We start from the raw sequence: 25,206 nt of genomic DNA, 5'->3' as shown, positions 1-25,206 counted from the left end.
AACACCAAAAGTAAAGATGATCTGACAGGTTTAACCACATGCAAAATTGTATTGTGGAGGGTCTTTTCAGAGTTGTTAAAGGGTAGAGGAAGGAGGTAAGTGATTACAGAAAATTGCATAAGTGAAAAACTGGTTTAATTATAAACTGTATGAAAAAAATACATATTTTAGGAAAGGAAACATATTAATAGCATACTCCTTGCCTCAGCAGTGAATAATTTTTAAATAGTAATAATAATGTAAACTCTTAATATGGATTTAATCAAGAATTGATATATACTGATAATGGAATGATGGAGGGAGAATGGAAGAGAATGTACATGAGCTAAAAATCCTCATTTATTATAAAAAATTAGTAGATATTTGAAACTGATAAATTAAAAATAACAATATATACTTGTTACTTGAAATATGGGTGTAAATACCAGAAAAAAGCTGAAAGTGGTTGTTCCTGAATAGTGGGCTAATTATGATTGTGTGTATGTGTGTGTGTTGTGTGTGTGTGTGTTGGGGAGGAGTGCATAAATAGAGAACTGCTGTTTTGTTGTCATTAAGTCTTTTAGCTGATTTGACTTCTATTTATTGCCTGTAAAGATAGTATAGTGTGGTGGTTAGGTGATTAGATTCTGAAGCCAACTAACCTGGGTTTAAATTCTTGCTCTGCCACTCACTGGCTGTGTGACCTTGGGCAAGTTTTTCTTAACCTTGAGCTTTAGTTTTCTTATTTAATATATGGACAATAGTATCTTTTTTTAATATAAATTTATTTATTTTTATTTTTATTTATTTTTGGCCGCATTGGATCCTTGTTGCTGAGTGCGGGCTTTCTCTAGTTGCGGCGAGCAGGGGCTACTCTTCGTTGCGGTGTGGGCTTCTCATTGAGGTGGCTTCTCTTGTTGCGGAGCATGGGCTCTAGGCGCGCAGGCTTCAGTAGTTGTGTCTCGCGGGCTCTAGAGCACAGGCTCAGTAGTTGTGGCGCATGGCCTTAGCTGCTCTGCGGCATGTGAGATCTTCCCAGACCAGGGCTCGAACCCGTGTCCTCTGCATTGGCAGGTGGATTCTTAACCACTGCGCCACCAGGGAAGCCCTGGACAATAGTATCTCATAGAAGTGCTGTGCAGATCAGTAAGTTAAGATATAAGTTATGGGTTGAATTGTGTCCCCCCCCAAAAGATATGTTGAATCTTGACATCCAGTACCTGTGAATGTGACCTCATTTGCAAATAGGGCCTTTGCAGATGCAATGAAATTAAGATGATGTCTTACTGGAGTAAGGTAGGCCCAAAATCCAATATGACTGGTGTCCTTATAAGAAGAGGAGAAGAGACACAGAAGAGAGACACACAAGGAGAATGTCATATGACAGGCAGAGACAGGAGTGTTGCGTCTATAAGCCAAGGAACACCAGAGATTGCCAGCAATACCAGAAGCTAAGAGAAAGACATGGAACAGATTCTCCCCTAGAGCCTTCAGGAAGAGCATGTTAATATCTTGATTTTGGACTTCTAGCCTCCAGAACTGTGAGAATGAGTTTCTATTGTTTAAAGCTACCCAGTTAGTGGTACTTTTTGTACCACTGGCAGCCCTAGGAAACTTATATATAAATATAAAGCATATAGATGGTCCTTGGAAAATAGTAAGCAGTATATAACTATTAAACATTACTACTACAACTTTCATTAAAAAATAATTTTTAAGAAGTTATTTTTAAAAGATGTTAGAAGCCCTATTAGTAGCTGTTTATACAAAGTGATATGGCTGTACAGAAGAGGAAGTGACAGATTCTTTTCCTAGAGGTGGTGGGAGGTCTTCTCAAAGGTACTGCCATGTGAAATAGTTTGAAGGAGTTTGCTAGATAAAGAAGCAGGGAAAGGATAATGTATGAAAAACTTTAGCATGTGCGTAAGTGGGGCTAATTATGCCTTCTGTCTGTCTGAGGGGACCTGGAGCTGGTGTGGATTCATTCTTAGCTATTGGAGAACCAAAAGCCTGTGGCAAATTTTTAAAAAATTGTGACTATACCTAATGTCTGCAGGCATGAGGGATAGTTGTCCCCATGTTTCCTCAACCATGTGACCTTGTGATAATGAGTCTGACCTGATAATGCATGGTTTATCTGTAACCCTGATCTGTCTGTGTGAATACTGAACTTGGTGAGACTCAGTTAGTCTCATATGATGCCTCAGTAGATGGCCCTCAAACCTAGTTCACAGTATTAGGGTTAGACTTATCCATATCAAAAGGGACCCACGCAGCCTGGAGGTAGCTTTGGAGGGCAGGGGATCGGCTCAGGGAGCCTGCTGAACTCCCAGGCCTGTTCCCTGCCCTCCAAGCCCCCCTGCACCCGCCTTGGCCACACTGGTCTTTGGGGGCACAAGAGGGAGGCTGGGGAGATCAGGAGAGGCAGGTGGGAGGGGCCCTCCCAGACCGGAAGAGCAGAAGAGGAGAGGAGAGGAGGGCGTTTGCCCCGCCCACTCAAGCCAGGAAGCCTGCTGGGCTCACAGGTGAGGTCACCTGCTCTCTGAGACCAGAGGAAGGGCACACCTGGGCACCTTCTGTTCCTTGAGCCTAAGCCCCATGCCCCACAGCCCCCAGGGCCTTTTCCAGCCTTGTGGGTCCTAAGTATAGTCCCCGCCCACCACCCAAACCTTGCCCTTGCTTAGGCCCTGCACTCCACAGCCAAGACCTTTCCCCCCGTTTTTTTTTCTTTTGCCTCCTCTTTTTCACTATTGCGGTACTGATGTATCTTTTGGTTGTTGATTCATCTATATTTTTATTTTTGTATTTTTTCTAACATATCTTAATTTCCTAGTCTAATTTTATTTTTTACTTTGCTATTATTTTATTTTATTATTATTATTTTTTTTGCCGCCCCACGCCGCTTGCGGGATCTTGGTTCATGAGCCAGGGGTCGGGCTAAAGCTCCTGCAGTGGGAGGTCCGAGTCCGAACCACTGGACTAACAGAGAACCTCAGACCCCAGGGAATATTCATCGGAGTGAGATCTCACAGAGGTCCTCATCTCAGCACCAAGACCCAGCTCTACCCAATAGCCTACAAACTCAGTGTTGGAAGCCTCAGGCCAAACAACCAGTAAGACAGGAACACAATCCCACTCATTAAAAAAACAAAAAAATGAGATGGCAAAAAAAAATGTCACAATGAAGGAGCAAGGTAAAAACCTACAAGAACAAATAAACGAAGAGGAAATAGGCAATCTACCTGAAATGGAATTCAGAGTAATGACAGTAAAGATGATCCACAATCTCGGAAATAGAAATGGAGGCACGGATTGAGAAAATACAAGAAAAGTTTAACAAAGATCTAGAAGAACTAAAGAACAAACAAACAGAGATGAACAACACAATAACTGAAATGAAAAATACACTAGAAGGAATCAATAATGGAATAACTGAGGCAGAAGAATGAGTAAGTGAGCTGGAAGACAAAATGGTGGAAATAACTGCTGAGGAGCAGAATAAAGAAAAAAAGATTGAAAATAATTGAAGACAATCTCAGAGACCTCTGGGACAACACTAAATGAACCAACGTTCAAATTATAGGGGTCCCAAAAGAAGAAGAGAAAAAGAAAGGGTCTGAGAAAATATTTGAAGAGATTATAGTTGAAAACTTCCCTAACGTGGGAAAGGAAATAGTCACCCAAGTCCAGGAAGCACAGAGAGTCCCATTCAGGATAAACCCTAGGAAAAACACACCAAGACACATATTAATCAAACTAACAAAAATTAAATTCAAAGAAAAAATATTAAAAGCAGCAAGGGAAAAACAAAAAATAACATACAAAGGAATCCCCATAAGGTTATCAGCTGAGTTTTCAGCAGAAACTCTGCAAGACAGAAGAGAGTGGCAGGATACACTTAAAGTGATGAAAGAGAAAAACCTACAACCAAGATTACTCTACCCAGCAAAGATCTCATTCAGATTGGATGGAGAAGTCAAAAGCTTTTCAGACAAGCAAAAGCTAAGAGAATTCAGCACCATCAAACCAACTTTACAACAAATGCTAAAGAAACTTCTCTAGGCAGGAAACACAAGAGAAGAAAAAGACCCACAAAAACAAACCCAAAACAATTAAGAAAATGGTAACAGGAACATACATATCGATAATAACCTTGAATGTAAATGGATTAAATGCTACAACCAAAAGACACAGACTGACTGAATGGATACAAAAACAAGACCCATATATATGCTGCCTACAAGAGACCCACTTCAGACCTAGGGACACATACAGACTGAAAGTGAAGGGATGGAAAAAGATATTCCATGCAAATGGAAATCAAAAGAAAGCTGGAGTAGCAATACTCATATCAGATAGAATAGACTTTAAAGTAAAGATTGTTACAAGAGATAAGGAGGGACACTACATAATGATCAATGGATCAACCCAAGAAGAAGATATAACAATTATAAATGTTTATGCACCCAACATAGGAGCACCTCAATACATAAGTCATATGCTAACAACCATGAAAGGAGAAATCGACAGTAACACAATCATAGTAGCGGACTTTAACATCCCACTTACACCAATGGACTGATCAACCAAACAGAAAATAAATAAAGAAACATAAGCTTTAAATGACACAATAGACCACATAGATTTAATTGATATTTATAGACCATTCCACCCAAAAGTGGCAGAATACACGTTCTTCTCAAGTGCGCACGGAACATTCTCCAGGATAGATCACATCTTGGGTCACAAATCAAGCCTCAGTAAATTTAAGAAAATTGAAATCATATCCAGCATCTTTTCTGACCACAACGCTATGAGATTGGAAATCAATTACAGGAAAAAAACTGTAAAAAACACAAATACATGGAGGCTAAATAGGGCACTACTAAATAACCAAGAGATCACTGAAGAAATCAAAGAAGAAATTTAAAAATACATAGAAATAAATGACAACGAAAACACGATGACCCAAAACCTCTGGGACACAGCAAAAGCAGTTCTAAGAGGGAAGTTTATAGCAATTCAATCTCACCTCAAGAAATAAGAAAAATCTCAAATAAACGATCTAACCCTACACTTAAAACAACTAGAGAAAGAAGAACAAAGAAAACCCGAAGTCAGTAGAAGGAAAGAAATCATAAAGATCAGCAAAGAAATAAATGAAGTAGAAATGAAGAAAACAATAGCAAAGATCAGTAAAACTAAAAGCTGGTTTTTGAGAAGATAAACAAAATTTATAAACCCTTAGCCAGACTCATCAAGAAAATAAGGGAGAAGACGCAAATCAATAAAATCAGAAATGAAAAAGGAGAAATCAAAACTGACACTGCAGAAAAACAAAGGATTATAAGAGACTACTACAAACAATTATATGCCAATAAAATGGACAACCACGAAGAAATGGACAAATCTTGGAAAGGTACAATTTTCTAAGACTGAACCAGGAAGAATTAGAAAATATAAACAGACCTATCACAAGTAATGAAATTGAAACTGTAATTAAAAATCTTCCAACAAACAAAAGTCCAGGACCAGATGGCTTCACAGGCAAATTGTATCAAACATTTAGAGAAGAGCTAACACCGATCCTTCTCAAACTCTTCCAAGAAATTGCAGAGGGAGAAACATTCCCAAATTCATTCTACGAAGCCACCATCATCCTGATACCGAAACCAGAGAAAGATATCACAAAAAAATGAAAGTTATAGACCAGTATCACTGATGAAAATAGATGCAAAAATCCTCAACAAAATACTAGCAAACAGAATCCAACAGCACATTAAAAGGATCATACACCATGATCAAGTGGGAATTACCCCAAGGATGCAAGGATTCTTCAATATATGCATATCAATCAATGTGATACACCACATTAACAAATTAAGGAATAAAGACCATATGATCATCTCAATAGATGCAGAAAAAGCTTTTGACAAAATTCAACACCGATTTATGATAAAAACTCTCCAGAAAATGGGCATAGAGGGAACCTACCTCAACATAATAAAGGCCATATATGACAAACCCACAGCAAGTAACATACTCAATGGTGAAAAACTGAAAGCATTTCCACTAAGATCAGGAGCAAGACAAGGATGTCCACTCTCACCACTCTTATTCAACATAGTTTTGGAAGTCTTAGCCACAACAATCAGAGAAGGACAAAAAATAAAAGGAATCCAAATCGGAAAAGAAGAAGTAAAACTGTCACTGTTTGCAGATGACATGATACTATACGTAGAAAATCCTAAAGATGCCACCAGAAAACTTCTAGAGCTTATCAATGAATTTGGATACAAAATTAATGCACAGAAATCTCTGACACTCCTATACACCAACAACGAAAAATCAGAAAGAGAAATTAAGGAAACACTGTCATTTACCATAGCAACAAAAAGAAAAAAATACCTAGGAATAAACCTGCCTAAGGAGGCAAAAGACTTGTACTCAGAAAACTGTAAAACACTGATGAAAGAAATCAAAGATGACATAAACAGATGGAGAAATATACCATGTTCTTGGATTGGAAGAATCAATGCTCTGAAAATGACTATACTACCCAAAACAATCTACAGATTCCATGCAATCCCTATCAAACTACCAATGGCATTCTTCACAGAATTAGAACAAAAAACTTTACAATTTGTGTGGAAACACAAAAGACCCCGAATAGCCAAAGGAATCTTGAGAAAGAAAAATGGAGTTGGAGGAATCAGGCTCCCTGACCTCAAACTATACCACAAAGCTATAGTAATCAAGACAGTATGGTACTGGCACAAAAACAGAAGTATAGATCAATGGTACAGGATAGAAAGCCCAGAGATAAACCCATGCCCCTATGGGCACCTAATTTACAACAAAGGAGGCAAGAACATAACAATGGGGAAAAGACAGCCTCTTCAATAAGTGGTCCTGGGAAAACTGGACAGCTACATGTAAAATACTGAAATTAGAACACTACCTAACACCATACACAAAAATAAACTCCAAATGGATTAAAGACTTAAATGTAAGACGAGACACTGTAAAACTCTTAGAGGAAAGTATAGGAAAAACTCTCTTTGACATAAACCGCAGCAAGATCATTTTTGACCCACCTCCTAGAGTAACAGAAGTAAAAACAAAACTAAACAAATGGGATTTAATTAAACGTAAAAGCTTTTGCACAGCAAAGGAACCCTTAAACCAGACAAAAAGACAGCCTTCAGAATGGGAGAAAATATTTTCAAATGAAACAACAGACAAAGGATTAATCTCCACAATATACAAACAGCTCATGGAGCTCAATCTCAAAAACACAAACACTCCAGTTAAAAAAATGGGAGGAAGACCTAAACAGACACTTCACCAAGGAAGACATACAGATGGCCAAGAGGCACATGAAAAGGTGCTCAACATCACTAATTATTAGAGAAATGCAAATCAAAACTGCAATGCGGTATCATCTCATGCCAGTCAGAATGACCATTATCAAAAAATCTAGAAACAATAAATGCTGGAAAGGGTGTGGTGAAAAGGGAGCCCTCCTGCACTGTTGGTGGGAATGTAAATTGATACAACCACTATGGAAAACAGTACGAAGGTTCCTTAAAAAACTAAGAATAGAACTACCATATGACCCAGCAATCCCACTATTGGGCATATACCCTGAGAAAACCGTAATTCAAAAAGAGTTATGTACCACAGTGTTCATTGCAGCACTATTTACAGTAGCCAGGACATGGAACAAACCTAAATGTCCCTCGACAGATGAATGGATAAAGAAGGTGTGGCGCATATATGCAATGGAATATTACTCAGCCATAAAAAGAAACAAAGTTGATTATTTGTAGTGAGGTAGATGGACCTAGAGTCTGTCATACAGAGTTAAGTAAGACAGAAAGAGAAAAACAAAAACACCGTATGCTAACGCATATATATGGAATCTAAAAAAAAAAAAATGGTACTGATGAACCTAGTTGCAGGGCAGGAATAAAGAGGTAGACATAGAGAATGGACTTGAGGACATGGGGTGGGAGGGGCAAGCAGGGCGAAGTGAGAGTAGCATCGCCATATATACACTACCGAATGTAAAATAGTTGGCTGGTGGGGAGCAGTAGCATAGCACAGGGAGATTGGCTCTGTGCTTTGCGATGACCCAGAGGGGTGGGATAGGGAGGATGGGAGGGAGGCTCAAGAGGGAGAGGATATGGGGACATGTGTATGCATATGGCTGATTCACTTTGTTGTGCAACAGAAACTAACACAGTATTGTGAAGCAGTTATACTCCAATAAAGATCTATTAAAAAATAAATTAATAAAATAAAATAAAATACTGGCTATATCCCCTGTGTTGTACAATATATTCTTGTAGCTTATTTATTTTATATGTAGTAATCTATATCTCTTAACCCCCTATCGCTTTTTTGCCAAAAGGGAATTTCTTGAAACTGAAATTTATTAACTCTAAAGAGAAGTTGCTGACTAATTCCTGTTCACTAATTCAGTGTTGTAGAGACAGCAGGTGGGAACTAGAACTCAGTAGTGTGGTTCACTATTTACTGACTCCCCACTGTTATGTGTCACTTAGCACTGTGCTAAGAACGGGAGGTGCAAATGTGTGTAAGAGATAGTCTCTGTCTTCCAGGAGCTTCAGGCTAATGAGGAGATGGACAGTAAAAAGATAATTTCAATATGGTGTGATTATATGCATTGATAGAGGTTGAAAAAGGGTAATACATGTTAATAGAGAAGGAAATCTGAGATTAGGGCCCAGGTCTACTGACATAGAGTAAAAAATATCCAAAGCAGTGAATTTTTACCACTTGAGTCATTAAAAATTGGTAACATAAGTTGCAGTGCTTCTTAAAAGTATAGATTAAAATTAGTTTAGTTAAAAATTGAAATATAATGGCAGTTATTTAAAATTGATACAAAAATGAAATGTGTGTATGTTAGGCTGAATAACTGTCTTATGAGGGACACAAATAACTTAAATAATCATAGATAATTATGAAGGATTAAAACTAATTCCATTTTTTAAAGGAGAAGGAAGTTTGGTTTTAGCAATTAGAATAGTAACAAAACACTGAGGCAAATATTAATAGAAATATTTAATTACTTAGGGAATAAAAATAATGTGAATACTATGGGGTTGTTTTTTATATATTTATAAAACAACAGACAAACATGATTACTTTCCTTAGACATTAAGGAAGTAGTAGAGGAAGTCTGGAGAATAAATCTAATTTATTCTTATTTTAGCAGAGTACTTGATAGTCTAATTTTACTTAAAAATTAATTTAAGTTGTTTTGGATATTTGCAGTGTTTATTTGATTAAGAGCTGAGTGAAGTACAGTACCATAGAAAGCACAGATACAGAATTATATTGGTAATTTTAGACAATGAATTTAGAAAATAAAATTGCTAAGTGCTACATATGCTGTATGTGTACGTATGTTTCAGGAGAGATTTAAATTTTATTATTCTTTCCTCAGAATAATTATTCCTTACTTTTACTGATTAGTTTGTTACCTAAAAAGGGAAAATTTGGACTAAAGCATTACTATTTAAAAGTTCAATAATATTCTTTTCTTCTTTAGATATTTGAATGAAGCAAAGATTTATTTTACATTGTGATTTTCATTTAAATTGATGTTTAGGTGAAGGTGATTTTTTAAAATAATGTGTAGCAAAGTCTGAGATGCATGGTAATTCTGTGTGTTATTTTTCAGAAAGAATTCTTTGTGGAACTTGGCTTAACTGCAGGACAACTTGGTGTAGATGACTCTACACAAGTGCCTCCTGGTTAGTATTTCTCCCATATGGCATATACTAAATGAAAATGAGAGTGAGGTTAAGGTTTATCTTGCCATTTCCAAATTAATCTAGTAACTTTTTCATATCTGACAACTAACATGCTTTTTGCCTCTCTTTGGTTACTATTAATTATTGAATAGAATCTTGTATGTTACAATTATTAGAGTTCAACTAGATTTTGTCTCTTTATCTGAGGGTCTTTAAAATAATTTTGAAAACTCATTAGACATATGTAAGTCATTTTGTTGGCAAAATTCTAAGAGAATGGCTCAATAAATTTGCATGAATTGGACACATCTAATTAAATTACCACCCAGATAAATAAACTGAAGCCCCTTCCTGCCATCTTTCAATCTTTATCCCCTGTGTCAAGGATAACCACTATTTTTACTGTTCAAATCTCATCTCTTGCCTCCTCACACTGTCCCTCCCCCTCCTGCTACTCCCATCCCCACTTCCACACACGTGTGTTCTCTCTCTAATCATACTTGAGAAACTGCTGCAAATTTTTCAAGTGTCCAGATTGATGGCTCTACCTCCTCTAAATCTTCTGCATCATGATCATCACCATCACCATCATCTTTAGAGGATTTCAGCAGATCTTCAAGTTCCTTATTGGTAAGGGTTTCTCTACACTCTTCTGTGTGTTCCTCAACATTGTCTTCGATCATGTCAGAGAAGCCTTCCCCACCAAACTTCCCTTGCAACATTCAAAATACTACTGACTTCTGCATCAGTAGTGGAGAAGCCCCTGAAATCACTAATCACCTCACTCCAGAACTGCCTCCAGCATGCATTGTTGCTCTCAGGCCTTAAGGCATCTACAGCCTCTGCAGGAAGCAAAACTGCACCTGCAGTTGTGAAGCTCTTTCGTAAATCGATAATGCTGCTCAGTCAGGTTTAGCATCAGGGGCAGCACGAAACCTCCTGAAGGCGAAGTAGGTGTTAATTCACCTCAGTGCGCTGCTGCGGGAGACAGGAACATCACGTCCACATGCTCGCCAGTGAAGCAGAGAACGTTGTCAGTTATGAGGAGGACCTTGAATGGCAGCCCCTTCTCTTCATCCCTTTACTTCAGGAATGAAGCACTGATGGAACCTCTCCAAGAACAAAATGGCCATCGCCCAAGCCTTCTTGTATTGCTAGAACATGGGCAGGCAATTTTTGTTTTTGTTCTTAAGGGCCTGGGGATTGCTTGCTCACTAGATGAGGCCTGGCTTGATCAGGTGACCTGTTGCATTGCCACACAGCACCAGCCTAAGGTGATCTTTCCAGGCCCTGAACCCTGGGGCCTGCTTTGCACTCTTATGGATATAAGTACGATTGGGCATCTCCTTCCAAAACAAGCCCATTTCATCACAACTGAAGATTTGCTCTGGAAGGTAGCCATTCTCTTCTGTAAGTTTTTTGAGCTCTTCTGAGAATGCTGAAGCTGCCTTGGCATCAGCCAATGCTGATTCTCCCATGATCTCTAAGTTCTTGAGGCTGTAGCACTTTACATAGTTAGCCAGCCATCCCTCACGAGCCTTAGACTCCTTCATTCTCCTCAACCCCGTCACAGTAGTATTCACAGAGGCTAAGTGCTTTTTCACACATCATTTTGCCATGAACAGGGATATGCTCTTGTGACATGTCCTCCAGCCACATACTTGACGCCTTTGCAAGCATTTTGTCATGAACGAGAGACCATTTTTGCTGTTGTAGGGGCAGCACAAACACTTCCACAAATTTCAGCTTCTTTCTGCTTTATTTTGCAAATGCGCAGTTTGTTCTTACTGACCTCATGGCCCACCTTGGCAAGAAATATGCCACTTTTCAAAAGATCTAAGATTTGGGCTTCCCTGGTGGTGCAGTGGTTAAGATTCTGCCTGCCAATGCAGGGGACACGGGTTCGAGCCCTGGTCTGGGAAGATCCCACATGCCGCGGAGCAGCTGGGCCCGTGAGCCACAACTACTGAGCCTGCGCGTCTGGAGCCTGTGCTCTGCAACAAGAGAGGCCGCGATAGTGAGAGGCCCGCGCACCGCGATGAAGAGTGGCCTCCACTTGCCACAACTAGAGAAAGCCCTCACACAGAAATGAAGACCCAACACAGCCAAAAATAAATAAATAAATAAAAATTAAAAAAAAAAAAAAGATCTAAGATTTTAATTTTCTTGTTGAGAGATAGCACTTAACGCTCCCTCTTAGCCTTTGAGGGATTGTTTAGCTTTTTAAAAAATTATTATTATTATTATTTTTAACATCTTTATTGGAGTATAATTGCTTTACATAGCTTTTGAGGGATTGTTTTGACCACTTAATTGCTCTTTAGGAGCCATTTTTCCACAGAAACAAAGGGTGCACACCACGTAAGTGACAAATAAACGAGACACAAGGTGAACAATACTCAAACACAAGTGCTGGAGACGGAGGATCCATGAAATGGCGGGAGACTACAGCAGGGTATGCCAACACATCAGTGCATTCCCACAGATTCAGTGTAGTGCTTGGCACACAGCAAACTCAAGTTTTGCTTTTTGGAACTTTCTGGAATTTGTTTTCAAATGTTTTCAATCCGTGGTTGGTTGAATCCACAGACATAGGGGGCTGACTATTATCAATAGTGCTTCTGTGAATATTCTTGTGTAAGTCTCCTGGTGCACATAGGTATACATTAAGATGTGCACCTGAGAGTGACATGCTGCTGTCATAGGGCGTGCATATATTCAGTGTTAGTAGATGTTGCCAAACAGTTTTCCAAGATGGCTGTACCGATTTACACTCCTACCACCTTTGTATGAGAAGCTCATTTGCTCCATTTCCTTTGCATTTAGAATTGTCAGTCTTTTTCATTTTAGCCATTGTGGTGGGTGTGTATTTCATAATGGTTTTAATTGCATTTCTCTGGTGACTGATGTGGTTGGGCATCTTTTCATATGTTTATTGGTCCGTTGGATTATCTGTTTTGTAAAGAACCTGTTCACAGCTTCTGCCTATTTGTGTCAGATAGTTGTCTTTTTTAAATTGACTTACCGGGAGTGCTTTATATGTTCTAAGTACAAGTCCTTTGCTGGATATATGTATTGCAAATATAGTCTTCCACTCTGTGACTTACCTTTTCACTCTCAGTGGTATCTTTTGATGAACAGATGTTTCTTGGTTTTAATATGATCTAGTTTAGGAGGTTTTTTCCATTATGATTGGTACTTTAAAAACAAATCTTTGTTTCTCCCATACAGTCTTTTTAAATGGCATTCGTATAGTGGGATTACCTATATAGTATTAAGGCTTTTATTAGATTTGCTTTTTGGTAGAATAGAGTAGAAGTAGGGGTTTGCAAATAAAGCTATCAATAAGTTTTGTTTTGTTTTGTTTTTAGGAAAAAAAGTTAAAGATGAATGGACAGAAACATTTGTGTTGTGAGAAGATATTCTGTATTATTTTAACAAAGGAAAATTAGTTTATCAATCTTCTCTTCTGATTAAATATACTTCCTTTTCATTTCTACAAACTTGAAATAACTTAGAAAAAAGATTTTTCTACATATAAAGATAAATATTCTTATAGTTTCCTGGAGAGCCATTCAGCTTTGAAAATAATTAAAAGCATCAACACCAGAAAAAATTTACATAATATTGTTCTAAATGTGGCTGATTATATTTGTGTCTAATAATTTTATTTTATTTTATCATTTTTAGAACTTTTTGAAAATGAGCATGTACGTATTGGGCAAAAAGGTAAGCTTTTGATTATACTTATTTTAATTTCTGAAAATGAGATAGTCTCAAGTAAATGTATCGTATACCCTCAACTAAAACTTAATCTCTGAGAAGCTAAAGACCTAAAAAGGAATAAAATTTAACAATGTAGATAAAACAATGGGAATCTTTATAAAGAGGGGAAATGCATCAATTTGGCTTTATCAATAAATGTCAGATAAAGAAGTACACAGATGGTTCACTAAAAAGGAAATGATAAATGCAGGCACGCGTTTCTCAAGGATATTAGCTTAATCCATTCAACAGTAGAATTTCATTTTAAAATCAAAGAGCCAGATTCTCTCTTTGATGTGCCCACACCCTTCTCATTAGTGTTAATAGGAATATGCTCCTGCATCAGGAGAAAATAATAACTGTCACACTTCCCAGCGACTGTTCACCATGGTAGGGCTTAATAACTGAAGCAGCTGTTAGCGTTCTGGAGAATAAATTTTCCCCATCTTTTTAAGATTCTTTTCCTTATTTTTATAAATCCTGTTTTGTCTTTGAAATATGAAGTGCAGGTAAGTCTTTGTGTCAGAATAAATCTTCTATGGCAATTATATTATCATGTTCTAAACTCCCTATTCAATTTTTCAGAATCCTATTTATTTAGAAGGCTGCATTTGTATGATTTGATATTTTCATTAAATACAATTGCAAGTTATCATGTGGTCCCTTTGTTTCATTTTCATTTAGTGTAAGATTTTTTTCCTTTTTCTTTTAAGAAGAAAATATAAGAAAACAAAACTGTTTGACAAATATCAGCAGTTGTCTAGTATTTCTTCTTTTGTTTTTATTTTTTTATTTTTTGGTTTTGTTTGATTGTTTTGGAGGGGGGCTTAATTTCCAGACTTAATAGCTAGTATTTTCATTAACATAAAGATGAAAACAAAAGGATAATATATTAATTTTGTGAACTTGACTGCTTATGAATAATTTTTGGCCTTTTTAAAAGGTTATCAGATCTTTTTTGTTTTTACTTCTTTAAAAATTCCTCTTTTCTGTTGATTTTGGCAGATAGCTAAAAAGTCATCTAATAGAATGGATATCTACATTCTTTAGAATTCTCAGTCATAATACTTCAAATAGCATACCACTTCCAAATACGAGAACATTCATGACTTAGTAGAATATGCATAAGAAATTTAGGGTTTCTGTAGCTATGACTTCATGTGATCATGAAATCCAAAAGTTATTCTATATATGCATCACAAGTTTCACATCCGTGGAGCTATAGTTAAAGCACAGTGAAATCAAGGTACCTACATTAAAAACTTTCACCTGGTTGGGTAGGAGGTGGAGGAGCTTACGGCTTGAAACTTACAGGGCTGTAAATAAGGCCACATCAAAAATCCGAGAGTAAAAGACGATTGTCAAGATATGATGCAATTAGGTTAGACATAAAGATGAAATGTTAGCTTACCAAAAGATTTTTAAAGATTTCAGTGTTATTTCTTACATTATGAATTTTCTAATGAGATTTTAATATACTTTTGACAGTTCTATCAGAACAAGATAGTGCTGCTGCCCAACAGTATATCAGACAAGGAAGTCCCACAGCACTGAGAGCTGAATTATGGGCTCTCATTTTGAATATTTCCAGCCAACCTGAGGTAAGAAGAAAAAGGACGGGCCAGATTTGATATTTGTTTTTCAAAGACCTGCATTCAAAGTAGAAATATTTTTTTCTTAGTCTAATATTTACTCCCTTTTTAATTTTCAAATTCACTGTAGTTTAGAGTTCTAAGATAAGATTAACATATAATTTAATCACTGTGTGCTTAACATAGACGTTTTTGTTATTAATAATTAGTTGGATAGTGTGAACCTATACATACAACAGAACAATAAGTAAAATGTTAAGAAGTGGAGTCCACCAATTTAAATCAGTGAAGATGTGTGGTAGAACTGGGAGTTATAATAGGGAGAAATAAAGATGGACAGCTCGATATATGTAAATGACTACTTTGTCCCTACAGTTACTTTCAAAATATGCACGATTTTTATGGTTTTAAAAATTGACAGATTATGTGGGAATGTTATTTTTCTAAGTATAAGAACATTTTATTTTAGGAAATAAAATGAATATGAAGAGAAATCACCAACAGACAGGTAATAGATTCAGTAAAGAAAAAACTGTAAGACATTGATTCTTTTTGAAATATTTTGGAGAATTTTTTTTTTTTTTTTTTTTTTGCTGAAGCTCACTGATCCTATAAGTCATCTATTTAAAGATTTTAATAAATAGCAAACTAATAGTTCCTTAACCTAGCGGTTAAAAACATGGGTTTTGTTTAGAATCATATGACCTAGTTTCAACTCCTAGCTCCCTCAACTTATTTGAAATAAGTCATTGAGTGAGTTAAATATCTTCAGACTGCAACTTACCCATACTTAGATATAGGTAATAATTTTTATATCCCAGTGTGGTTGAAAGAATTAAATGAAATCTATGTGAGTCTTTTATTAACACAGTACTTGATGTAACAGGTCACCATTGATGGTAGCAATAATAATTACATATTACATGTAATTATGTTATAAATTAATTATAATTTATAATAATGCAGTTTTTAAGAAAATCAAACATTATTAACATATATTATAAAAACTACACCTGTAACCTTTGCAAACTATGTATGCATGCTTGTGTGTGTGTGTGTGTGTGTGTGTGTGTGTTTTAAATCTTGCACTCTGAACAGCACTATCAAAAATCACTTGCTTCCTTTTTGAAAGAATGAACCTTGTGATTTATTTTAGAGCAGTTTTAAACCAAATGATACTGCTGATGTTTTGAGGTGACACTTTAAAAGTAACAGTTTACAAAACAGTTTTGAGTGTACACTGGGCATTTTTTGTGAGTGTATCAACTCTTGTAGAAGAGGTAGTAATTCTTGTCCTGACCTAACTGTGTAGATGACCTACCAACTTCACTGATCAGGAGCTAAGTTAGCAAGTCCTGTCTCTGCAGAGGAACTACTACCATTTCAAAAATAGATTTAGAATTTTTCCAGAAGTATAGTTGTAGAATAAAAGTAGTAATCCCAGATAATGATTGTATAAAGTTCAAAGGCAGTTTTTACACTTGAATTCTGGAGTTGTTATCTTGATTTTCTATATTCAAAATGACAAATCTGTAAATAGAAATTAATATGATCAGAAGGCAATCTTGATTTTATTGAATAAAACATTTTCTATCGCTTACACTTATTTTCACTGTAAAAGTGTGACCTGGACAAACTATAGCGGTTCCGAAATAATTGTTGTAGGTGGTACATTAGAGGGTGGAGGGGGAGAGAGTGAGAGACGGAGAGAGGGAGAATACTTACTTCTTATGAAGAGTACTTTATCAGAACTTTTTGTTCAATTACTTTTCAATCACTTAAAATAAGCTGCACATACAAATGCATCATAGTTGAGGAGTTAGAGAGATAAATGGAATATTTCAAATTTCACACTCATAAAGCTATTTTTAAACTCTTACCTCAATAGAAAGACTTGGGATAATGCTTTAAGTCCCTAGCTGTTAATTTATTTAGTACTTTTACTAGAACATTATTTAACTTTGATTTTTTTCTCTTTTTAAGAACATATGTGATAAGTTTAAAAGAATTGCTTTTATATATTTTCTTTTCTACAGCTCTCTAGATCTCTGGATCAAAATATCCATATATAGTAAACATTCATATTTAAATTTTTTTGCTTAATTTCAGTTTGCTAATTAAAAGTAGAAAATTGTCTTATACTTTGCTCTAGGTTCTTGCTTACTGATAAGATAGCCAAGATGAGTATTAACATTTAAGATTTCCTTTAGTGATTTCGCAATAAGGTTCTCCACAACCTGACCTAAAGGTCTGCAATAATGCCTGACCATCCTAGATCTTTCTGGTCAGCTCACCTAGTCTTCCCAGTGCCTGTTTCTGTCCTTCACTCTCCTCAGCCACTTATTTCAGAGTCTTAGCAAAAGATCTCACCTTTTCCTAACCAGAGAAAACAGAAGTCATCAGAAGGAACTCATTCAAATTCCTTCCACCAAACATGTAAACTTACTTGCATCAGCACCTGTTCTTGCCTCTACTTTTACATCTAAACCTTGTGCAAGAAAAGTCTATGCTAGATGCTCCTACTTCCTTAACCCCATTAATCACTCAGTCTACCATAGTCTGGCATACACCCTGCTACATGACTATAACTGTCCTAGCTAAAGTTACCAAGGAACAGTGGATACATTTTAGTCTTTACATCTACTGCATTTGATACTATTATCTACTCTGCCCTTGAAATATTCTTGGTCTTTAATTTAGTTCATCCTGTTTTCTTAGTTCTTCTTTCCCTCTTTTTCTTTTTTTTTAAGTCTGCATTTGGGTTCGCCTGCTAGACCTCAAGTGCTTGTATTTCTCAGAATTCAATTTTGATCCTCTTTTCACCCTGCACATTTTCCCTGGACTGTCTCATCCACAGTCACCTTTTCCATAATGGCTTCAACTCTGTTTTCAACCAAACTTTGTCTTAAGCCTAAAACTTTTATTTCCAGTTTCCTGTAGAACTCTAATACATGGTCTGAAAGTGTATCAGACTCATGATATCTAAAAGAAAAGGTATAATCTTTACCTCAATATGTTTGTGGTCATCCAAGAGATGCTGAATTGTCTCTCTTCCCACCATGCTGTTCTCTCCCTGAAAAAAAAAACCTTGTCAGACTTTTATCTTCTTGGATATTCTACTTTTCTTTCATGTACAGTTTATTCCATCACCTTTTTTGAGAAGGCTTCCTAACATCTCCTTTACCTTGTATTCTCCCAACTCCATCACTGCTACTCTTAGATACTTCCTTCATTTTTCTCCCAGCATAACCAGTGCAGGAGCAAAGACCTAAAGATGGAGAAACATATACCATACTTCTTACTTTATTTGGCTGCCTCCCTTTCTAGATTGAGTACCTGAGGACAGGGATTTTTTTCTTCTTCATCATCTGTAAAGTCAGTATCTTGTACAGTGAGTGTCTGGAAATGGCCAGCTCATCTAAATGCTTAATGAACAATTAAGTATAAACTGTTAGGACTGTTCTGTGAGTTCTTTGACTTCCTGAGAGTATATTTCCTTTTTTCTTTAGTTAAAGAGATAGTGTAAGTCTGCATAAAATATAAAATAGATACATATACTAAAATTTAAATATTCTCTAATGCTAAAAATTTGGGCTATTTTGCTTTTCAAAGATTGCTTTTTATAATCATAATTTATTATTGTTAAATATCTATTTTGCCAAGGCTTATAGAAAATACTCTTGAAATATCCTATTATATTATTGGTAATTGTTATATTTTATAAATTCTTGTTTTATAATGTCTTTGGTATTAGGGTAATGCTGACCTCATAGAATGAATTAAGAAGTATTCCCTCTGCTTCTGTCCTCTGAAGGAGATTGTAGAAGACTGGCAGAATTTCTTCCTTAAATGTTTGATAGAATTCACCAATGAGCCCCTCTAGGCCTGGTACTGTCTGTTTTAGACAGCTATTAATTATTAAATCAATTACTTTAATAGATGTAGGCCTATTCCTATTGTCTGTTTCTTCTTGTGTGAGTTTCAGCAAATTCTGTCTTGTTCAAGTAATTGATCCATTTCATCTAGGTTATCAAATTTGTGGGCAGAGAAGTGTTCATAGTATTCCTTTATTATCCTTTTAATGTCCATAGGATCTGTAGTGGTGTACCCTCTTTCATTTCTGATTTGGGTAATTCGTGTCCTTTCTCTTTTTTTTTTTAGTTAGCCTGGCTAAAGGCTCATTAGTTTTATTGATCTTTTCAAAGAACTAGCTTTTTGTTTCAATTATTTTTCTCTATTGATTTCCTGTTTTCAATTTCATTTATTTCTGCTCTAATTCTTATCATTTCTCTTCTTCTGCTTACTTTCAATTTAATTTGTTCTTCTTTTTCTAGTTTCCTAAGGTGGAAACTTAGATTATTGATTTTTAGATCTTTCTTGTTTTCTAATATATGCATGCATTCAAATCTATAAATTTCCATCTAAGCACTGCTTTTACTGCATCCCACAAATTTTGATAAGTTACCTTTTCATTTAGTTCAAAATATTTTTAACTTTCTCTTGAGATTTCTTCTTTGACCCATGTGTTATTTAGAAGTATGTTGTTTAATCTCCCTGTATTTGGGGATTTTCCAGTTATCTTTTTGTTATTGATTTCTAGTTTAATTCCACTGTGGTCTGAGAGCAGACATTGTATGATTTCTATTCTTTTAAATTTGTTAAGGCTATGTTTTATGACCCAGAATGTGGTCCATCTTGGTGAATGTTCCGTGTGAGCTTGAGAAGCATGTGTATTCTACTGTTATTGGATAAAGTAGTGTACAGGTGTCCATCATATCCAGTTGATTGATGATGTTGTTGAGTTCAACTTCGACCTTACTGATTTTCTGCCTGCTGAATCTATTTCTGATAGGGAGGTGTTGGAGTTTTATTTCAATTGGAAATGCATGGTTTATTTAATAAATGATGCTGAAAGCCATCCTTCTGAAAGAAAACTCAGACCTTTGGCTTACCATATACAAAAATAAATTCCAGGTAGGTTATAAACATTTAAATTAAAAATATCAATTTTAGAAAAAACTAGAAAAATATTTGTATAAACATGTGATGTAGGAGAGCCTTGCCTAAGGGAAGCAAGAAAATCCAAAGCCATAAAGAATTTTTAAAAATTTGTCAATGTATACCATAAACAAAAATCAAACACCACATATTAATTTGAAGAAAAAGTATTTGTAACACAAATGACAAAAGGTTAATCCTCATTATCAATAAAGAGCCTGACAAATTAATAAAATAAATGTAATCTAATAGAAAAATATGTAAGTCATTGAAGTGGAAATTCAAATGACCAGTAAGCATATGAAAGAATGTCAACTTTATTAGTATTTGGGAAAGTGCAAATTAATACAACAATAAGATAACCATTTTTCATCCATAGAAAAGTTAAAATGGTGAGGATATAGGTAAACTTTGTGCTCTCATGGGTTGCTGGTGGGAATTTGAATTGATACTTTTTTGGAAAGTAGCTAGGCAATTTGTAGTCCAACTAAAGATATATATGTGTGTGTGTGTGTGTGTGTGTGTGTGTGTGTGTGTGTGTGTGTGTGTGTATATGGCCTTCAGCCTACAATCCTACCTTTGCCAGTTTATCCCATAGATACAAAAGCATATGTGCATGAGGATATTTATTGCAGTATTTGTAGTGACAAACAACTAGAAACAACCTGAGTAGCCATCTATAGGGGAATGGTTAAATAAATTGTGATACATCTGTAGCACAGCTTTAAAAATATTAAAGTGTATGTAGTTATTAAAAAGACATAGAGAGATGACCATGATATACACTAGAAACTGAAAAATAAGTATAGAATGATTCTATTTTATGTTAAAAAAAACAACTAAAACCCTTAAATATGATTATATATTTGTATAAGCATGGAGAAAAGTATGGAAGAATAAAAATTACAAATAATGTTACAAATACAATACAAATAACATTAGTTTCTTCAGTGTGGTGGGAGGGAAGAAGAAAAGATTATTAACTTTTTCTTTATCCAGCTTTATTGTTTCACTTATTTTAATGGTCATATATCAGTTTGTAATTTTAAACTCATTTTATTTTTAAAAAGAGACATAACTCTAAGCATCTTAGCTTTTCCACTGTGTTCCCTAGAAGACATTAAAGTATAATACTATGCCCTTTGCCAGTTGTCAAGGATTGGTATTTGAATTAGGTGCTGTTCCTGACTTTAAAAATGTTTTTTTGTTCTAGCCAGAGAGATGGATTTAATAAATACAATAGAAGGTAAATAAAATAGTAAAATAATTTTGCTTTAGGTAAGAAATCAAAACAACATGAATGAGAACAAAGTAAGGCTTTTTAATTAAAATTAAAATGACTAAAAATAGCCAGTAAATCCCCAGATTATCTTTATGCAAAGAGCACTTTGCCTCAAATCAGAGAACTGTGTATTAAGCATCTTTCAAGACAAAGAAATCGTGTTTCAGGAAACATAGGGTTGGACACCACCCTGCCAAGGCAGCTGCATGCAACAGACATTCTTCTTTTTCCCAGACGAAACTGTCCTACAACTCTTATTTGAGGGAATGTCTTCGGAAAGAATCACGTAGACTGGGGTGTACTGATGGAGCCAAGCAGTATTTGGATATGGGTGGAGACCAGGGCTAAAATGCCCAAGAGATGGATGGAGGGATTCGGAGGAACACAGGGATCAGCTGAAGTAGTGAGATGATATTTCCAGCTCTCTTTAACACAACCACTACCCATTTAGTCTTAACCTCTTTTTTTCAACCTTTATTATTTATTATGAACACCCCGACCAACTATTAGCCTGATGCTTAACTGGATTACGTCTTATGTCCCTACTCCCTCTCTCCCTTCCCCTGTCTTTTCTTCTTTTTCCTTTCCTCCCCTTTTCTCTTCTTCCTATCTTTCCTCTCTTCCTTCTTATTTCTTATTCTCTATTAAATTAAACATTAGCCAAATCTTATCACTGTTTAGAGTTAGATTTTCTAATATAATACCATATTCTCTTATTTTTTTAAAACTGATTTTTTTGCTATTACAATTTTTTTAATTTTTATTTTATATTGGAGTATCATTGATTAACAGTGTGTTAGTTTCAGGTGTACAGCAAAGTGATTCAGTTATACCTATACATGTATCTATTCTTTTTCAAATTCTTTTCCCATTTAGGTTATTACAGAATATTGAGCAGAGTTCCCTGTGCTATAACTGATTTTTATTTACTTTTTTAAAAACCTGGACTCAGATGTAAAGAAAAGTACACTGCTGATTCTATTGATCAATGTCATTAAAAGTCCTAAACCCTTATTATTGTCCATTAGCCAGATGAGATGAGAGCATTTCTCATTATCTCTTGGAAACTTACATACCTTCTCAAGCTGTGCGTAAATCACGTACAGGTTAACTGCATAGGATTCTGTATAGTTATAATCATTATATTTTGAACTAAAAAATGAGTAATAAAGGATTTTTCATCTAAAAAAAAAAACCCTGATTTTTTTCGTATGCTCTATGATTACTTTTACTACCAGGGCTGATTTAGTATGTTTAAACTTTTTTATTTTATAATAATTTAGATATTAGAAAGGCAGTATAGTGTAGTCATTCTGGGTCTTTATATAGGTTTTGGGGCTTTTCCGGGATCAAATCTTACTACCTTTGTGGCCTTGGACAGCAAGTTACTTCTTTCTCTGGGCCTCAATTTCTCAAATGTAAATGGGAATAATAATCATTGTTGAACAGTTTTATTTTGTTGGTATGGGATTAAATAGATTCACTCATGTGTAGTGGGATTAAATAGATTAACTCATGTGTAAAACAGTTCCTGACACCTAGTAATTACTTAATAAATACTGCATTTGCTATCTTTTTCTTTTTCTTTTTTTAATAAATTTATTTATTTTGGGCTGTGTTGGGTCTTCGTTGCTGCATGCGGGCTTTCTCTAGTTGCAGAGAGCGGGGGCTACTCTTCGTTGCGGTGCGCGGGCTTCTCATTGCAGTGGCTTCTCTTGTTGCGGAGCACAGGCTCTAGGCACTCGGGCTTCAGTAGTTGTGGTACGCGGGCTCAGTTGCTCTGTGGCATGTGGGATCTTCCTGGACCAGGGCTCGAACCCGTGTCCCCTGCATTGGCAGGCGGATTCTTAACCACTGCACCACCAGGGAAGTCCTGCATTTGCTATTAAAGTTAAATTACAGTTAATCAATTTAGCAAACATTGATTAAATACCCACCAGGTACCAGATTTTATCCTAAGGGATGGGAATCGGTATATTTATTGATCATCTACTATTGGTCAGGCATGGAGACTGTAGTAGTGAATAAAAAAAAGTCCTGGGAACTTCCCTGGTGGGGCAGTGGTTAGGAATCCGCCTGCCAATGCAGGGGATAGAAGCTCGAGCCCTGGTCCGGGAAGATCCCACATGCTGCGGAGCAACTAAGCCCGTGCACCACAACTACTGAGTCTGTGCTCTAGAGCCCGCGAGCCACAACTACTGAAGCCCGCGCGCCTAGAGCCCATGCTCCGCAACAAGAGAAGCCACCGCAATGAGAAGCCCGTGAAGCCACCGCAGTGAGAAGCCCATGCACCGCAACGAAGAGTAGCCCCTGATGGCCGCAACTAGAGAGAGACGGCACGAAGCAACAAAGACCCAATGCAGCCAAAAATAAACAAATTTTTTTAAAAAAGTCCTTATCCTCTTAGTGTTTATAATACTATTAATGATCGTTATTTATTAAAGGCATTATTTATTTGAGGCTGACTTTAAAATGTGATTGACTTTTAATGTTTTTGTTTGTTTAACTTTTAAATCTAGGATATCTTGTATTATGAGCAGCTTAAGACTAATGTGATACAACATGACCTTTTGGTGGACAGTTTAATTTATAAAGTAAGTAAATGTATACATAGCTTTTCCATTTCATTAATATCATTAAGCAATTATTGAGTCTTCAGCACGTAAGGACTGCACTATGCATGATGATACATATTAACCTTGAAAAATAATTTTAAGTGATCATTATAGTTACAAAGTTAAGTTTGACCTTCAAAATTTGCAGTTTCTATTCAGTGTTATCTTCCTTCCCTTTGAAACTGTCCTCATAATCCTTTCCTGACCCTCCCATTTATTGATTAAGAGAATGATAAACATTTCCTGTCCTTAATAAATTCAAGTTTTCCACACAAACTACATAAAAAAGAAACTAAAAGGAAAATGAGATTATGGATTTTTTATCTTATTTGTCTCAGAATCTTTAGGGCCTGCTTATTTATTATATTGAAGTCATGTTTTACTTTTAATTTCTTTTAGTTTCTAGACATATAGTTAAGCACATCTCAAGTTTTATGATAAGGATTTATTGAGTTTTTGTTTCCAGGCATCTCTTATTGAGACGAGATGCAGATGCTGAAAACGTGGTATAGGATATGACTGATTCTGGATTAATAATTGGGTTGTTTAAAAGACTTGGATTTTAGATTTAGAACTTGTAAGATAGAGGAGAAGGGCATATTATTCCAGATCTCAGAAACAGGGGAGAGAAGAACCTAAAGATTTGTCTGGGTAGAACATAACCAAAGTTAATAATAACAATGACTACTAGCATTTAATGATTGCTTACTATGTGCCATACATTGTTCCAAACTCTTTATATAGATTGTCATCTGATCCTGTTAGCTACCTTGGGTGGTAGATACCAGCATTTGGGCTGTAAATGATAAATGCATTTTTTCCTGGAAAAAAACTTGTATTCTGCAAAATCATGCATTAAAAATAACAGCTTATAGGAAAAATAGCACTTTTGTAACTAAAGTGCTAACAGAAACAATAAGTGGGAGATGAATTGGACAACTCAGGCAGGCTGCCCCTGCAGGAGTTATTAAAAATGTACAAAAATAATAAAGTGTAAATGCTAAAATAACACAGATGGAAGTGGTGCACAGTGCCACTGGGGCTGCTGTTCAGGTGGGCACAAGAGGAAGTGCAGAAGCTAAGAGATGTGCAAGGCTGGGGGTGTGCCTCTCTGGAGAGGGGGCCCCCGTGCAATAATTCATTTTCTGCTCTCCTGAAATACAGTTATAAGGGCTCATGCCTGTGGA

At 36.0% G+C, this 25,206-nt stretch overlaps 1 protein-coding gene across 2 annotated transcripts in view; it reads left to right on the top strand.

The window, feature by feature from the left end:
- TBC1D19 (TBC1 domain family member 19) overlaps positions 1–25,206 on the top strand; it is a 209,833-nt gene that overhangs the window by 78,006 nt on the left and 106,621 nt on the right. For both annotated transcript variants that reach the window (XM_082389264.1, XM_082389265.1), the window contains 4 exons: positions 9,695–9,767; positions 13,458–13,496; positions 15,021–15,133; positions 23,924–23,998. In XM_082389264.1, coding sequence (XP_082245390.1) covers positions 9,695–9,767; positions 13,458–13,496; positions 15,021–15,133; positions 23,924–23,998 — 300 coding nt within the window. The remainder of the gene's footprint in view (positions 1–9,694; positions 9,768–13,457; positions 13,497–15,020; positions 15,134–23,923; positions 23,999–25,206) is intronic.

The sequence above is a fragment of the Balaenoptera borealis genome (genome assembly GCF_965194805.1).
Source record: "Balaenoptera borealis genome assembly, chromosome: 4".
In the NCBI taxonomy this organism is placed as follows: domain Eukaryota; kingdom Metazoa; phylum Chordata; class Mammalia; order Artiodactyla; family Balaenopteridae; genus Balaenoptera; species Balaenoptera borealis.
The sequence above is the reverse complement of the archived record's forward strand: the minus strand, read 5'-3'. Positions and strand labels throughout refer to the sequence as shown.